The 12,064-nt window shown below is 43.0% G+C and overlaps 1 protein-coding gene across 1 annotated transcript in view; it reads right to left on the bottom strand.

Moving 5' to 3' along the window:
- LOC134347747 (secretin receptor-like) overlaps positions 1-12,064 on the bottom strand; it is an 87,563-nt gene that overhangs the window by 5,874 nt on the left and 69,625 nt on the right. Inside the window, exons 10-11 of the mRNA XM_063050153.1 lie at positions 11,933-12,024; positions 2,562-2,700 (exon numbers count right to left, since the gene is read on the bottom strand). Of these exons, the coding sequence (XP_062906223.1) occupies positions 2,562-2,700; positions 11,933-12,024 (231 nt within the window). The remainder of the gene's footprint in view (positions 1-2,561; positions 2,701-11,932; positions 12,025-12,064) is intronic.

Genomic DNA, 12,064 nt, shown 5'->3' with positions numbered 1-12,064 from the left:
GCAGGAATGGCTTAAAAACAACTAAGTTAATGCCCTCAGTAGCCAAGTCAGAGTCCAGACTTCAGTCTAATTGGGAATTCATGGCTGGACTTGAAAAAGGATGCTCACTCATGATCTCCATGCAATCTGACAGAGCTTGAGCAGTTTTGTAAAGAAGAATGGGGAAAAATTGCAGTGTCCAGATGTGCAAAGCTGATAGAGTCCTATCCACACAGACTCAAGGCTGTAATTGCTGCCAAAGGTGCATCTACTAAATACTGACTTGAAGGGGGTGAATGCTTATGCAATCAATTATTTTGTGTTTCATATTTGTAATTAATTTAGATCACTTGGTAGAGATCTGTTTTCTTGTTGACATGAAAGAAGCTTTTTTTGTTGATCAGTGTCAGACAAGCCAAATTAAATCCCCTGAGGTTCAATGTTGTAAAACAATAAAACATGATAACTTCCAAGGTGGGGGAATACTTTTTGAGGCACTGTATATATATTTCGTTAATAAATTTACATTGAATTTTGAACTTGGAACTCCTGATAGAGCTGACTGAGTTTACAACTCTCTGCAGCTTATTCCAATCCTGTGCAGTGGTCCCTCCACACCAGACTCTTGTAAATCTTTACAGAAATACTGTAGAGAGCATTCTAATTCGTTGGATCACTGGTACGGAGGGTCCACTGCACAGGATTGGGAAAAAGCTACAGAAAGCTGTTAACTCAGCCAGCTCAATCATGGACACTGGCCTCCTCAGTGTCAAGGATATTTTCAAAAGGTGATGCCTCAGAAAGGCGGCATCCATTATTAAGGAGCTCCATCACCCAGGACATGCCCTCTTCTCATTGCTACAATCAAGGAGGAGGCATAGGACCCTGAAAACACACACTCAACATTTTAGGAACAGCTTCTTCCCCACGACCATCAGATTTTTGAATGGACATTACGTACACTACTTCACTATTTTTTCTTTTTTTTGCTCTTTTGCACTATTTAATCTATTTTCTTTATATATTTCTTATTATAATTTATTTTTTTTTATTATTATGTATTGCAGTGTACTACTGCCACATAATAAGTTTCACAATGTATGCCGATGATATTAAACCTGATTCTGATACTGATTCTTTCTCCCCTGGAGCGGAGGATAATGAAGGGAGTTTTGATAGATTATGAAGGCTAAGTATATGCAGACTTTTTCCCTTCAGGTTGGGTGAGACTAGATCTAGGGGTCACAGGTTTAGGGTGATAGGTAAAATATTTAAGGGGAAAAGAAGGGGAGCTTCTTCACTCAGAGGGCGGTGAAAGTGTGAAACAAACTGCCAGCAGAAGTGTGGATGCCGGTTTGATTGCAACATTTAAAACATAGAACATAGAACAGTACAGCACAGTACAGGCCCTTCGGCCCACAATGTTGTGCCGACCCTCAAACCCTGCCTCCCATATAAGCCCCCACCTTAGATTCCACCATATACCTGTCTAGTAGTCTCTTAAACTTCACTTATGTATCTGCCTCCACCACTGACTCAGGCAGTGCATTCCACGCACCAACCACTCTCTGAGTAAAAAACCTTCCTCTAATATCCCCCTTGAACTTCCCACCCCTTACCTTAAAGCCATGTCCTCTTGTATTGACCAGTGGTGCCCTGGGGAAGAGGCGCTGGCTATCCACTCTATCTTTTCCTCTTATTATCTTGTACACCTCTATCATGTCTCCTTTCATCCTCCTTCTCTCCAAAGAGTAAAGCCCTAGCTCCCTTAATTTCTGATCATAATGCATACTCTCTAAACCAGGCAGCATTCTGGTAAATCTCCTCTGTACCCTTTCCAATGCTTCCACATTAGTGAGGCAACCAGAACTGGACACAGTACTCTAAGTGTGGCCTAACCAGAGTTTTATAGAGCTGCATCATTATATCGCGACTCTTAAACTCTATCCCTCAACTTATGAAAGCTAACACCCCATAAGCTTTCTTAACTACCCTAACCACCTGTGAGGCAACTTTCAGGGATCTGTGGACACGTACCCCCAGATCCCTCTGCTCCTCCACACTACCAAGTATCCTGCCATTTACTTTGTACTCTGCCTTGGAGTTTGTCCTTCCAAAGTGTACCACCTCACACTTCTCCGGGTTGAACTCCATCTGCCACTTCTCAGCCCACTTCTGCATCCTATCAATGTCTCTCTGCAATCTTTGACAATCCTCTACACTATCTACAACACCACCAACCTTTGTGTCGTCTGAAAACTTGCCAACCCACCCTTCTACCCACACATCCAGGTCTTAAATCCATTGGATTTAAGAGAAGTTTGGATAATTACAGGGATGGGAGGGGTATGGAGGTCTCTGGTCCAGGTACGGGTAGATGGGACTAGGCAGAATAACAGCCATCATGGACTAGATGGGCTGAAGAAGCAGTTTCTGACCTGTAGTACTCTCTGACTCTATATTATTGCACTTTGAAAATCATCAGCTGTGTGCAAAAATTATTGTTACAAAATACTATTCCACTGGAATAATAATATATCAAATGATTATTCACTAATTCCAAAGTCTATTCAAGCACATACCTGAAATGATCCAAAAAAGAGATCAAAGCCTATTCGTGAATCTGTTGCGAGGTTGCTTTCTTTATCCGGGAAAAATGCAAAAATGATATAGTGGATTCCAAACAAGGGGATTAACAAGAAAGTTGACTTTGCAAGTCTCCTAGAAATAACAAATGCAACATACAAAAAGTGTTAAAATACATCTGATTTTTATATTCCTGAATGGTTTTTCACTTCTAAGTGGAAAACCTGAATGATTCAAGTAACAGATGTAGTAATTTTGTTGCACATCTGTGTTAATTGCCTAACACTGTGAGTCAATTTAGCCCTCATGGTGTCAATTCCATCAAATAGAAGTTGGGTAAAGAATGTTACCTTGATCATTTGTGCTTGAATATCTGATTATAGTTTTCAGAAATGACTTGGATTATGATATTATTTTCTCAGCATGTGGAAATCAGTGCGCGTTCACTCATTGGTGATGCTGTGAGAGGTTTAGAAAGAGCTTGGGTGCTGTTCAGCTTTTTTCTTGGTGGCGGCAATCAGCAATGGGTCAATAAAAAGAAAGGAGATGTAAGTGGAGTGGCCATTGTGTGACTGGGGCTTTGTTAGAGTGGTCTGGTTTTGCCAAGAACAGACTTAGGCAAGTACAGGTACTTACTTTCTAAGTAAGTAAGTAAGAAAGCTTCTGGTAAGTTTTTCTTTTCTGTTTGTACATATCTAGTGCACTGAGAATGGATGTGGAGGTAGTGTTATGTTCCCTGTGTAAGATATGGCAACTTTGGGAGATGTCCAATCTCCCTGATAACTATATCTACATGAAGTGCATTGAGTTCAGCTCCTTAGACTGTGTTAAGGAACTGGAGCTGTAGCTCAATGTCCTTCAGCTCATATGGGAAAATGAGGAGGTTATAGATAGGAGCTATAGGGAGGTGGTCACCCCTCATTTACAGGAGGCTTGTTCCTGGGGATTGTCAGGCAAGAAAAAGTGAATAGGCAGTCAGTGCAGAGTAGTCCTGTGATTGCTCCCCTCAATAATAAGTATACTGCTTTGGATTTTTTTTTTGGGGGGGGGAATGACCTACAAGGGGAAGCCACACATTGTTCAGGTCTCTGGCACTGAGTCTGGCTCTGTGATTCAGAAGGGAAGGGAGGGAAAGAGGAGAGCAGTAGTGATGGGGGATTCCATAGCTGGAGGAGCAGAAAGCAGATTCTGTGGAAATGCAAGAGAAACCCGGATGGTATGTTACCTCGCAGGTACCAAGGTCACGTCCATGACGTTCCAACAGGGGAGGGTGAACAGTTGGAGATCATGGTACAGATTGGTACTAATGACATAGTGTAGGCAGGAAAAGGGAGGAAGTCCTAAAGGGAGAATATAGGGAGTTAGGCAGGAAGCTGAAAAGCAGGACCTCCAGGTTGGTAATCACTGGATTGCTGCCTGTGCCATGTGCCAGTGAGGGTAAGAATAGGATGATTTGGCAAATTAAGGTGTGGCTCAAGAGTTGCTGCAAGGTTCTGGCTCTCATCTTTCTGGATCATTGGGAACTATTCTCAGAAAAGTATGACCTGTACATGAAGATTGGATTACACCTGAATCCGTGGGGACTGAATATCTTTGCGAGCAGGCTTGGTAGAGCTGTTGAGGAGGGTTTAAACTAATTTAGCAGGGGGATGGGAACTGTAGTGGCAGGGCAGTTGCAATGTGAAGTGAGACTGTGAGGAAGGGCAGGCAAAACTGCAGTCGGTGGGATGAGGCGAAGACAGAGATCTACAATCGGAAAGGGTGATGAACACAGGACTGAAGGTGTTGCATTTGAATGCACGCAGTCCAGGGAATACAGTAGCTGATCTTGTAGTGTTGTTGGAGATTGGCAGGTATGATGTTGTGGGTATCTCTATGAGTCCTGGGCTGAAAGAAGATCATAGCTGGGAGTTTAACATCCAAGGATACACAATGCATCGAAAGGACGGGCAAATAGGCAGAGGGGGCAGCGTCACTCTGTTGGTAAAATATAAAATCAAATCATCACGAAAGAGGTGACACAGGATCTGACGGTATAGAGTCCTTGCGGGTAAAGTTAAAGAACTGCAAAGGTAACAGACCCTGATGGAAGTTATATTCATGCCCTCAAATAGTAACCAGATGTGGACTACCGATTACAATGGGAGATACAAAAGGCATATCAAAAGGGCAATGGTATGAGAGTCATTGGGATTTCAATGTGGAGGTAGATTGGGAAAATCTGGTTGGTGCTGGATCCCAAGGGAGTGAACTTGTAGATTGCTAGTGAAATGGCTTTAAGCAGCTTGTGGTTGACCCCACTAGGGGAAAGGCCATCCGGGGCTGCGTGTTATGTAATGACCCAGATTTGATTAGGAAGCTTAAGGTAAAGGAACCCTTAAGACAGTGCTCATAATAGGAGCACTGAAGATGGTGGAGCGACGCAGCACACACTGGCCTCTCCAGTGATGAATATCTGTTATCTGTCAAGTAGGGTGCTGTGCACAATCCTGATGTGATGGAGACAGATGTGAGAGCATGGAGGAACATCTGGTGAAACTTCTGAAATGCCTATTTCGCTGTCGCTGCTACTGTGTGATCCGGAATCTCCGGAGGGGAAGGCCCCGAGTCCTCGGCTTTGCTTGTTGCTTGGCAGCCGGGGCCGGGGTCGAAGCGCTCGGCAGAGATGGTGCTCGGTGCTCGGTGTTGGAGGGCTGGTCGGAGGCTCTAAGTTTTCGGACGGACTCAGAGTCGGCTGTGGTCGGGTGCTTCCAGGATGCTGCATCGGCAAGTTTGAGGCGCTGGAAGCTCATGGCAGGGAGAGTTTCTCCCTTCTACCGTCTGCGTGAGATGATGGACTATCGGGACTTTGAGACTTTTTTTTACTGTGCCCATGGTCTGCTCTTATCAAATTACGGTATTGCTTTGCACTGTTGTAAATATATGTTATAATTATGTGGTTTTTGTTAGTTTTAGTCTTGGTCTGTCCTGTGTTTTTGTGATATCGTACCGGAGGAACATTGTATCATTTCTTAATGCATGCATTTCTAAATGACAATAAATGAGGACTGAGTGTCCTCATAATTTAATCTAATCTAATCTAATCTAATCTAATCTAATAATATGATAGACCCTAACCCTGCTGTTTGAGAAGGAGAAGGGGAGACATTTAGGGTTTTAGGTATGTATGTCCAAAAGCTAACGAAGCTGAAAGGGGAAGTAGATGAATACTGCTTTTCAGATAAATGCAAGGGATACAAGAACAAGGAGATAATTATATAGTAAATGTGTATTACTCTGCTCTTTTAGCATCAGCCAAAATAATCAAAAATACAGAGAATAAGAAAAGAAGTGTGCAACTGTAATGGAAATATAGTTCGTGCGTGAAAGCCTGAATGTTTCTTCCACTCTATAATGTCTAGTACATCAATTTTGCATCATACATCATGCTTCTGGAAAAACGCTGCTAATAAGCACACTGTAGAAACAACAAGTGAAATAAAACACTCTTCTTCTGTGCAAAATATTCTTTCTGATTATTGATGACACCAGTGCTAATTTAATTTCAATGCACTTTGTAATTCTTTCAATATGTTTAAGAAAAAGTGAGAGATTTAAAACTGATGCATGCAAGCACTTCTTGCAGACAATGATGTACTCTGGGAATTCTCTGTCCCAGAGGGCAGTGGACTCCAGATTGTTGATAGTATTTAAACAGGAAGTACAAACACCATTTCCAGAAAAGTTGGGATATTTTCCAAAATGCAATACAGACATCCCACCTCTCCCAGAAATTCCGGGAGTCTCCCGCATATTAATAGTGGCTCCCTGATGCCCGCAAATTATATACAATGTCACGGAAAACAATTTTTTTGAGAGCGAGCGAGAGAGAGCGTGAGAGAAAACAAAAGAGAAAACACAAGAGCGACCACGAGAGAGAGAGTGTAGCAAGCAAGCGAGAGAGAGGAAGGAAGAGAGAAAGAGAGAGAGAGAGAGCACGAGAGCAAGCAAGCGAGAGCACGCGAGCGAGAGAGAAAGCAAGCGAGAGCGAGAGAGAGGGAGAGGGAGAGAGCGTGAGTGAACGAGAGAGAAAGCATGAGAGCGACCACGAGAGAGAGCGAGCGAGAGAAAAAGCAAGCAAGAGAGAGAGAGAGAGAGAGAGCAAGCAAGATCGCACCATGGCGGAGTGTTCCAAAAAAAGAAAATATAAAACATATGTCACCCCAGACTACCCTAAAGTGTACCCCTGCCTAATAGGGGTCAAAAATAATGACAGTGTTGCTCGCTGCACTGTTTGAAACAGAGACTTTTCTATTGCCCATGGTGGGTTAAGACAGTAAAAGACATGTTGAGGTGAGTTTAACAGGTGTCATTCGTTCATTAGCATAGCTAACGTTATTTAAACTAGCTGGCCAGCTGCTAAGGAGCTACTCTATTGCAGACATCCCATCTCTCCCGGAGTCTCCCGCAAATTAATGGTGCTACCTCCCTGAAATGAGCTTTTGCAGGGTAGGATGTCTGGCAATAAAAACAAAAATCTGTGATATGTTAATTCACATGAACCTTTATTTAACTGACAAAAGTACAAAGAAAAGATTTTCAATAACTTTACTGACCAACTTAATTGTATTTTGTAAACATACACAAATTTAGAATTTGATGGCTGCAACACACTCAACGAAAGTTGGGACAGAGTTGAAATAAGATTGAAAAGTGCACAGAATATTCAAGTAACACCGGTTTGGAAGACTCCACATTAAGCAGGCTAATTGGTAGCAGGTGAGGTATCATGACTGGGTATAAAAGTAGCGTCCATCAAAGGCTCAGTCTTTGCAAGCAAGGATGGGTCATGGCTCACCCCTCTCTGCCAAAATTCGTGAGAGAATTGTTAGTCAGTTCAAAAGGAACATTTCTCAACCTAAGATTACAGAGAATTTAGGTCTTTCAACATCTACAATACATAATATTGTGAAAAGATTCAGAGAATTCAGAGACATCTCAGTGTGTAAAGGGCAAGGTCAGGAACCACTGTTGAATGCGCGTGATCTTCGAGCCCTCAGGCGGCACTGCCTAAGAAACCGTCATGCTACTGTGACAATTATAGCCACCTGGGCTCGGGAGTACTTCGGAAAACCACCGTCACTCAACACAGTCCGTCGCTGCATCCAGAAATGCAGCTTGAAACTGTATTATGCAAAGAGGAAGCCATACATCAACTCTATGCAGAAATACCGGCGAGTTCTCTGGGCCCGAGCTCATCTCAGATGGACCGAAAGACTGTGGAACTGTGTGCTGTGGTCAGATGAGTCCACATTTCAGCTAGTTTTTGGAAAAAACGGGCGTCGAGTTCTCCGTGCCAAAGATGAAAACGACCATCCAGATTGTTATCAGCAAAAGGTGCAAAAGCCAGCATCTGTGATGGTATGGGGGTGCATCAGTGCCCATGGCATGGGTGAGTTGCATGTATGTGAAGGTACCATTGACTCTGAGGCGTATATTAGGATTTTAGAGAGACATATGTTGCCATCAAGGCAACGTCTCTTCCCGGGACATCCATGCTTATTTCAGCAGGACAATACCAGACCACATTCTGCACGGGCTACAACAGCGTGGCTTTGTAGACACAGAGTGCGTGTGCTTGACTGGCCTGCTGCCAGTCCAGATCTATCTCCTATTGAAAATGTATGGTGCATCATGAAGAGGAGAATCAGACAACGGAGACCACAGACTGTTGAGCAGCTGAAGTCTTATATCAAGCAAGAATGGACAAAATTTCCAATTGCAAATCTACTACAATTAGTATCCTCAGTTCCAAAATGATTAAAAAGTGTTATTAAAAGGAAAGGTGATGTAACACAATGGTAAACATGCCTCTGTCCCAACTTTTGTTGAGTGTGTTGCAGCCGTCAAATTCTAAATTTGTGCATGTTTACAAAATACAATTAAGTTGGTCAGTAAGACTATTGAAAATCTTTTCTTTGTATGTTTGTCAGTTAAATAAAGGTTCATGTGAATTAACATATCACAGATTTTTGTTTTTATTGCATTTTGGAAAACATCCCAACTTTTCTGGAAATGGGGTTTGGAGATAGATTTTTGAAATATCGCGGGTGGGGAGGTTGAGGGCAATAGGGAACTGATCTAGAAAAGGAGATAAGAGCTGGTTGTCTATTCCTGCTACTACATCATTATTTCTCGGCCATTTTCAAGCAACATTAATGTGATTTCATCATAATTTATAAAGATTATCCATGTTCACAGTGAAATGCAAATATGAATAAAAAGATCTGAAGACCTAGGAACAGAATTGGGCTATTCAGCCCATCAGACCTGCTCTGCCATTCCATCATGGCTGACTATTATCCCTCCCAACTCCATTCTCCTGTCTTCTCCCCATAACCTTTGACACCCTGATTAATCAAGAACCTATCAACCTCCATCTTAAGTATACCCAATGACTTGGCCTGCACAGCCGTTTGTGGCAATGAATTCCACAGATTCACCACCCTCAGGCTAAAGAAAATTTTCCTCATCTCTGTTCTAAATGGATGTCCCTCTATTCTGAGGCTGGTCCCTCTGGTCCTGGAGTCCCCCTCTATAGGAAACATCCTCTCCACATCCACTCTATCCAGACCTTTCAATATTCGGTAGGTTTCAGTGAGATCCCCCCCATTCTTCTAAACTCCAGCGAGTACAGCCCACAGCAATCAATTGATCCTCATGTGTTAACCCCTTCATTGCTCAGATCATTCTTGCGAACCTCCTCTGGACTTTCTTCAATGCCAACCCATCTTTTCTTGGATAAGGGATCCCAATCTGTTCACAATACTCCAAGTGCCGCCCAGCCAATGCCTTATTAAGCCTCAGCATTACATTGTTGTTTTTGTATTCTTGTCCTCTCAAAATGAATGTTCACATTGCATTTGCCTTCCTTAACATTGACTCAACCTGCAGGTTAACCTTTAGGGAAATTTGCATGAGGACTCCCAAATTCCTTTGCACCTCTGATTTTTGGATTTTCTCCCCATTTACAAAATAGTCCATGTCATTACTCCTTCTGCCAAAGTGTATGGCCATACATTTCCCTACACTATATTCCATCTGCTATTTCTTTGCTCATTCTCCTAATCTGTCGAGGTTCTTCTGTATCCTTTCTACTTCCTCAAAACTACCTGTACCTTCACTTGTCTTCGTACCATCTGCAAACTTGGCCACAGAGCCATCAATTCCTTCATCCAAATCATTGACATATAACCAGAAAAGAAGCAGTCTTATCACTGACACCTGTGGCACAACACTAGTCACCAGCAGCCAACCAAAAAGGCCCCTTTATTCTGACTCTTTCCCTCCTGCCAATCAGGCAATCTTCTATCCATTTTAGTACCTTTCCCATAACACCATGGGCTCTTATTTTTTAAGCAGCCTCATGTGTGGCACTTTGTCAAAAGCCTTCGGAAAATCCAAACAAACAACATCCACTGACTCTCCTGCCTGTTATTTCCTCAAAGAATTCCAAAAGATCTGTCAGGCAATATTTCCTCTTTAGAAAACCATGCCGAATTTGGCCTATTTTATTATGTGCCTCCAGGTACCCCAAAACCTCTTCCCTTAATAATAAACTGCAATATTTTGGCCAGGCTAACTGGCCTTAATTTCATTTCTTCTGCCTCTTTCCCTTCTTGAAGAGGGAATGACATTTGCAATGTTTCAGTCCTCAGCAACTATTCCAGAACCTAGTGCTTCTTGAAAGATCATCACTAACGCCTACACAATCTCTCCACCCACCTCTTTCAGAACCCTGAGGTGTAGTCCATCTGGTCCAGGTGACTTATCTACCTTCAGACCGTTCAGCTTCCCAAGCACCTTCTCCTTAGTAATAGTAATGGCACTCACTTCTGCCCCCTGACACTCTCACATTTCTGATATTCTGCTAATGTCCCCACAATGAAAACTAATCCAAACCACTCCATAAGCTCTTCCCCCATTTCTTTGTCCCCATTACTACTCTCCAGTGTCATTTTCCAGTCTCTCTTTTACTCCTTATATAACGCTGGACTGGCCATGTAATCCGCATGGGTGAAACAAGAATCCCCAGGCAGCTGCTCTACTGTGAGTTTGAGCACGGCAGTCACGATCAGGGCCGCCCCAAAAAAAGATTCAAAGACAATCTGAAATCGTACATCAAATGGGCAGACCTCCAGCCTCGACAACTTGAGGAGTCTGCAGCCGACAGGGCTGCATGGCGTACCCTGACCAGACAAGCTTCATCTGACTTTGAAGATGACCGAAATCAGCGCCTTGCAGCAGCACGAGAGACCAACGGCACAAAGCTGTGTATGCACCTGTTCTAACAACCGCCATTCCATGCCTAACCTGCAACCGCTTGTGTGCTTCAGACTTCGGCCTCCGAAGTCACATGCGTATCCACAGATGACTGTACAATGTTTAGTCTTCCTCGGACCCCAAGAGACAACCACCACCATCTGAAAAAATATTTTGTACCCTCTCTTTTATATTATTGGATAGCTTACCTTCGGATTTCAACTTTCCTCTCATTATGGCTTTTTTTCGTTGCCTTGTGTTGTTTACTAGAAGTTTCCCAATCCTCTTCCTTCCCACTAATTTTTGCTCTATCATATGCCCTCTCTTTTGCTTTTATGCTGCCTTTGACTTCCCTTGCCAGCTATGGTTGTGATCCTGTCCTTAGAATACTTTTTCATTTCTGCTGCACCTTCTGAATTGCTCTCAGAAACTCCAGCCATTGATGTTCTGCCATAATCTCTGCTAATGTTTTCTTCCAGTCCACTGGCCAGCTCCCCTCTCATGCCTCTGTAGTTCCCTTTTACTCCACTGGAATGCAGTGGAACAGTGATCATGATTTTTTCCATGACCATGACTTTTCTTTGCAAATTTTTCTATAGAAGAGGTTTGCCATTGTCTTCTGGGCAGTGTCTTCACAAGATGGGTGACCCCAGCCATTATCAATACTTTTCAGAGATTGCCTGCCAGGCGTCAGTGGTGGCATAACCAGGACTTGTGATGTGTGCCAGCTGCTCATACGACCATCCACCATCTGCTCCCATGGCTTCACAGATCTTGATCCGGGGGTGGGGGGTCTACACCTTACCCGACGGTCTAGCAGAGGGAAAGAGCACCTTACACCTCCTTTGGCAGAGACATATCCCCACCCTACCTCCCAATATTTTTATAAATTTCATCACTTCAGAGGCCATGATATAGGTTATGAAACAAAGCAACATGTTAAATCAGAGATAGCACGATGCTGTGGTATAGATCTTCTAACACTGTTGGGGAGTATTTATGACTTCCCACAGGCAGGGGAAATTTTGCATTTGCCATAAAGAGGATGTCAAGTAAAGTGGCTTACTTGTATTGGTTAAATTCATTCCTCACAACATCAGGTGCCTTTAGCTTTTTGATTAATATGCTGATGATGTGAACAAAGAGCACAAAGCTGATCTGCAAAACAGAAAAAAAAAGTAAACATCACTCACGGAAA

Source organism: Mobula hypostoma, chromosome 6 (genome assembly GCF_963921235.1).
Source record: "Mobula hypostoma chromosome 6, sMobHyp1.1, whole genome shotgun sequence".
NCBI classification, from domain to species: Eukaryota; Metazoa; Chordata; class Chondrichthyes; order Myliobatiformes; family Myliobatidae; genus Mobula; species Mobula hypostoma.
The sequence above is the reverse complement of the archived record's forward strand: the minus strand, read 5'-3'. Positions and strand labels throughout refer to the sequence as shown.